Source organism: Lygodium microphyllum, chromosome 8 (genome assembly GCF_053477565.2).
Source record: "Lygodium microphyllum isolate KBCC chromosome 8, Lygodium_microphyllum_v1.1.10, whole genome shotgun sequence".
Classification (NCBI taxonomy): domain Eukaryota; kingdom Viridiplantae; phylum Streptophyta; class Polypodiopsida; order Schizaeales; family Lygodiaceae; genus Lygodium; species Lygodium microphyllum.
The window spans coordinates 2,198,612-2,204,898 of record NC_141142.1 but is presented as its reverse complement, the minus strand read 5'-3'; the positions used below and the strand labels follow the sequence as shown (position 1 = coordinate 2,204,898).

General features: G+C 38.5%; 1 protein-coding gene across 1 annotated transcript; it reads left to right on the top strand.

Annotated features, from left to right (window-relative positions):
• The first annotated feature begins 711 nt into the window (after positions 1-711).
• On the top strand, positions 712-3,000 carry LOC148031898 (uncharacterized). Its single transcript, XM_087683997.1, has 4 exons — positions 712-1,793; positions 1,929-2,028; positions 2,135-2,207; positions 2,369-3,000. Exons 1-4 carry the CDS (start codon positions 838-840, stop codon positions 2,614-2,616), a joined length of 1,377 nt encoding a protein of 458 aa, XP_087540123.1. The 5' UTR covers positions 712-837; the 3' UTR covers positions 2,617-3,000.
• Positions 3,001-6,287: the final 3,287 nt, after the last annotated feature.

The following is a 6,287-nucleotide window of genomic DNA, read 5'->3' as shown; positions in this document are numbered from 1 at the left end:
TCGAGCAATAAAACAAATAGAAAAACAACATATGAGAAGGACATGCAACATGATATGAGATTTTCCATACATAGTTTGTTTTTATCTGGTTTCCTTGATTTTTGTAGAAAATAGTGTTCAGCTTTGAGTTTTCATCTTTTTCCAAAAAAATCGTAGGAAAAAATGTTTTATAGAAAAAAAAACCAAAAAATTAACATAACTTGGAAAAAGACAAATAGAAAACCTCCTTTAACTACATGTGTAAAAATACCTAGAAAGGTGGCCATTATATGGAGTTTGGTGGGGGCCACTAGGAACATGTGTTGTAAGCAATTAATGCTATGTAGGCCAAGGGTTTACATGTGGTGAACCCCATACAACCAGTTGAAACGTTATGATTGGTTGAAATCATCTAATTCAGCATTTGGCTTGACATAGTGAATGCTAGACTCTCTTAACGGCGGTCAAAGGTAAAACCTTGACGAGCCATCAAGCATTGAAGGGTGATTTATATTTTGGATTCTTAAAAAGTTTACTTGTTAATGTTTTGATCGTGCAAGCTCCCATGATGCTTACAAACACAACATTGTGGCATGTTGCATCTTTCAAATTTCAAGCCTTCTCCACAAAAAGATAATAAATAAATAATTGAACGTTTGGAAATGTGAGCCTGATAAAATTTGTGAAACGACAAGCTGTGACGCTTCGACTGATCAAGAATAGAGAGGGCTGCGCGCAGCGCCACGTCAATCCTCAGCATGCACGCAATGGGTTCTGTCTGGATGCATGGCATCATCTTATTGCTCGACAGTCCTAATTAATATACACATGAGATGATCAGATTGACTGCATCTGGGAATGGAGAAAGCTACGCCTTCTCCTCGACCGATAAAGTCAGATCATAATTACGAAAGTAAGGCCGCTAAGAAGGACGTCCATGTAAATAATTCTAACATCGTCGTTGAAGAATTGCGTGATGACTATCACGATCATCTCACTAAGAAGCAAGGCGATGAGTACGGTACCAGTAGCTGCACAGATGCTGCATCGGACTATGAAAATGGCGATGATCTGGATATTGATGATGCAGATGATGACGATAAACAGAAGCGTTTCAAGCAAAATCTACATTTGTTGATGAGCATGCGAAGCGCCAGGGCGTCGCCGCTGCGGGCGAGAGCGGCCATCTATAATAGCTGTCACCATAATAATAATAGCAATAGTCAACTTAATGCTGGCGCCGCTTCTGATCAAGAAATGCAACAAAAGCCGTTAGACGGGACTAAAAGTAGTAGCACCAGCGGCAGCAATAATTATAGCAAGGCAAACATGACTCACATGATGATGAATGTGCGGTCGTCGAGGCCGAACCGCGGATTATCGTCATTAGCGACGTCGAGTAGTATTGTTACAGATGGTCATAATCATCATCATCATCGCCATCACCATAGGCAGCAGCCAGCCCTGTCCAACCCATCGTCGACGGAGGCCAGCCCCCGCTCTACCTCTGATACCTGCAACACGAAGTCTGCTCAGCTTCATCGCGACGAGTACGCGCATGACGCGAAGCCGCACAATGTCATCAACGACAACCCTCTCTACAGCATCAACACTAACGTGACTGACGTCAACTGCGACAACAGCGGCGGCGGCAGCGACAACAACAATAAAAACAGAAGCAACAATACTCTGATGCAGAAACAAGGAGCAGACGATCATCATGACCACCATGAATTAGCCGACGAGGTGCAGCTTTCAACGACGTCGTCGCGCAGTACCTCTCGGCACCATAATTCCATCACTGACGATCTAATGTACGTTAATGGCGACGATCGAAATATCTACAGCACGCATTGAATCACTGACGCCACGTACATGCATGATTAATTAATACTATCGAATATCGCTTTTTCAAGCTTTCCTGTTTCTTAATTTGGCTCTATCCCCAGCGCAAAAGCTCGTGCCGATGAAAACAAAGATGGTTCGCATCTGATGCGGGTGCTCGCCGATTTTCTGGAGGAATTCCAGTTCGGAGCTTCTGATGACAACGTAATTATCGAATCTCTATCGGATATGTGCTGTTCTGATTGATATCCAGCACGATACGAAGATTAACCTTTAGTATTCTCATATGTTAAATACAAACACTGATCAGGGGGAATACGCGAGTTGGGTACAAGACCCCAAGTCCTTACCGCTGGAGTGTCGTCACAGCCGGCAATTAGCGGGTAAAAATCATCTTCACATTATAGGATACGAAGATTTGAGGCTGATCAACAGTTCCGTATCCCCTATCGCTTAATATAAGTGCTGCAGCACATATAAATATTACCACGTACTTTTCCACTTAACCTGACATGAAATATCGGGTAATTGAGAGTTTTTTCAGGTCAGTTGCGAAGGCTGGCAGACGTGTTCGAGAAAGAGAACATACTCCAGGGGCGCAGCGGCTGTGATCAGCAGGCTGATGCAGGCAAGGATCACAAGCTCATCATGTTCGAGAAAGAGAACATACTCCAGGGGCGCAGCGGCTGTGATCAGCAGGCTGATGCAGGCAAGGATCACAAGCTCATCATGAGCAACTGCAGCAAACGCTCGTTACAGGCCGGGGAAAGTCCCTGTAAGGTCGGAAAATGAACTGTACGTTACCTCAGTTTCTGCAACTAATTTCATTGCTAGACTCAAGTGTACACGATATTAAGTTGATGGTCAGGTTATAATCAGCTGCTAGCACTTACTCGGCCGCTGGGTGTGACATTGTCGCACTTCCTTTGTTGCTAGTACGGCCAACATTAGCCATGGAACCTGAAAGAGTTCGACAAATGTCGCATCTGGAATCAACTGGATGATGCTCTTGATTTAAGTAGAATGTAAAAAATTGAACGGATCAGATCAAGGGCAAATCGAATCACTTTTACACGCTTGAGTCATAAAAATTTCCGAAGTTTAAAGAACATGTAGTGTACTATGGCGTTTCATTATCCGTGTTCACAAAAAACATTTTCAGTAGCAAATATTAAAACTTTTAACTCAAAAATTAGCAGAGATTTTTGAATTAAATTACACATATTTTCATTTTTATAACTAAAAATTTAAGGATTCAAGGTTCTCAACCTTTTACTTTAATTTTTGAAGGTTTTTTTGAGTATTTTGCAATTCACTTTACATGAAACATCGGTTTTTCATAATCTGTGCTCATTATCATTTGTTTGCACACATGACCTTAATGAACAATCATCTATGTTCCACATTTATCCATTTGAAAACAATACCTTCCCAATATCATCGAATTCTCTAGAGAGGATGGAATTACGATGGTTGAAGATTAGTACTTTTGATAAAAACTACTCAATATATTTTAAATTATGAACGTATATCACCCAATTGGATGCTTGAAGAAATTACTATGCCTCATTTAACTTCGACATACTTACTTTGTGGCTCGCCTAACATCGACCATGCTTAACATTTCGATCATCATGCTCACTACAATATCTCTTTTGAGTCAAAGGTGCTCCACCTAGAAGGATTCATCATAACCTACAAATGGATGCTTGTTTGTTGAGCTCTCCACATTATTGCACTTGCATTAATTGTTGTGAGAGGAAAGCAACATAATATAGCCCACACATAGGTGGTTTATATGATAGAATCAGATAAATAACTAAACCTTTAAAAGTGGCATACGTAAGTTTGAGTTCTCAATTCACTATGGCATTTAAAGGGTATATCAATGAGATCTCCCCTGAAAATGCATTGGAAAATGTTTCAAAATGTCAGGTCTCAACCGTCAAAATGTGCGTTGATATGGCCATTGGGATAGATACATCGATGTATACACTAGAAATAGAAATGTCTATCAATATAAGCATCAATAAATAGGGATGCCAAAAATATTTTTTAAAGGAGGGATCTAACTTATTCCAAGGCCAAATCACAATGCCTATCCATGTTTGCTATTCTATTAAACCATGGAGTAGTTTTTTGTCAAATATATATTACATTATACATAATGGTAACATAATACATTTCAAAAGTATAATACATCTAAATATCTAATGCAAAGCTACATACATAAGAATCCCATAAGAGTTTTATAAATACACTACATAAAAGTTGATGTTACATACACCTTGTTTGCATATGTGGAATGTGCTTTTCCAAGAGGTGACTAAAGTGGGGTATGAGAATCCCCTCACAAACATGTACAAGTGGTATGCGGTGTGAGAGAAAGGCTCTCTAAGTTGGGACTTCTGTCAATAATGCCTTCTAAAAATTACTTGCTTACTATACATGATAGCCCTACATAAATAGCTATTACTCCTATGAGTAATAAAATAATCATATGAGGCTCTATCTATACACACATGATAATCCAACTATGCACATAAGAATGTACTATGCATATAATAACATATAAAGACTATGCTTAAATAAATAAATTTTAAGAATGCATGATGCAATGGAAAATTGTCTTAACATTAATAAATAATACAACATCATGGATTTTGGGAGTTTTGATAAGTCAATGTTGTTCACATGGCATGAAATAAGGAATAAAAATAATTCTTAGCAAGTCTAATCAAGTCACATTGAAAAATCAAGAATTATTAGTATTTATTAATCAATAAATAGAGAAAATTTAAAAAAGTAGGTTTTTACACTTTAAAAATAGGAAAAATAATATATGTGTTCCTGGATGTATGGGCAAAGGCATGAGGTTTAGCCTCAATTTGGCCCTATCTTTATGTTAAAGTGAGCATTTATCACTTTTTATGAAGGAAATTTATATTGAAATGCTCTCTAAACCTGCCATCAAATGCACAACTTTAAGCAGTAGAGAGAGAGGAGGGGATAATAAGTGTGGATTAAATATTAAATCTGATTTTTATTGATGCATGTTACATTTAGAGTACATGTGTTTTGATAATTAAAAAGTTCAATAGCATGAGTATGTTCAGTGCTGACCCTATGCAACACAACAATTATGTTTAGACTGAAAGCATAAAAATAAATGGTTTCACATTTTCACAATGCTATTTTCAATGAATAAAAATGGTTGAGCACTATGAATCATTCACAGTCTCATCACATTCAACACATGGTATCATCCTGGATACATAGTAATTGTCTTCATAAACATTGACTTACGCTGAGAGTGAGGTATTCCAAGCCAGAGGGTTAGATATTTGCTTCCTTCAGGGAGAGTTTAGCGAGGATTACCTTTTATCTCCTGGAATGATTGATTACAAGGGAGGATTATGTTCTATAGGTGCTTAATTGTGTGTTCATGATGCATCCTTAGGGCCAATCCTTGAGGTGTAGGAGAGCCATAGAGGGGCCATGACAATTAGCCAAGGGGTTTTTCCTGTGTCTGTTTTACGTGGTGTATACCACCAATATGTGTAGAGACTCCCTATGAGGAGTTTGGGAAAAGTTATCCATTGGACTATGAGCTATACAAATGCTCATTTGGTTAGATTAGTGTGTATCCTCCAAACGCTCCTGGTCACAAGGCCATGGGGTGTTTTGGTGGCATATAGAGGCCCAACTAGAGCTAGGTGTCGGGCTTGTTTTAGGTCCTATCAGGTGGTGCATTTTTTGGAAGCCACATAAATGGTGATTTCCAAATCTCAGTCGATAGGGATAAGTTTACTAATGTATGCCAAAAGACAGTGAAATAGATCCAAAAGACCATCAAGCCAAGCTTTAGAAACAACAAAGAAGTGAACATGCTAGACGTTAGGCTGAAATTATACAAGGGAAGGGTCTTAGTAGCCCTAGCCCCATGCATAGTCCAATAGGAAAAGGAGAAAATTCAAGGACTTTCCCATTCCCAATTAGTCAACCCATTTTAAGTGGGGTAGTAGTGCCATTCATTCAAACTCCTTTGGAAAATCTGATTGTTATCATTGTGCAACCTATTGCAATCCTAGCAGAAACACTGAACTTGCCAGCTTTAGGATTTCCTCTATCCATTTTTAATGGGTTTAGCAAAGGAAGATGCGCAACTTCATATTAATAAGTTCCAAAAGTTAATGTTTAACTATCAAATCCAAGATGAAGGAAACTTGATGATATTCTTTAATATGACTTTGAAAGGAGATGAGCTATGGTATGGTATCATGCCCTAAATGATGGAACTATAACTACAATTGATTTATTTTTTGTGGCCTTTTGAATATATTTTTCCCTTGAAAGGGGAGGTCAATGCTTCTGGCTACGTGTTCTCAATATAACACACCAAGAACCTCATGAAAATGTTTAAGACTATGCCAAGAAATCAAAGGAAGTATTTCGTAAGTTGT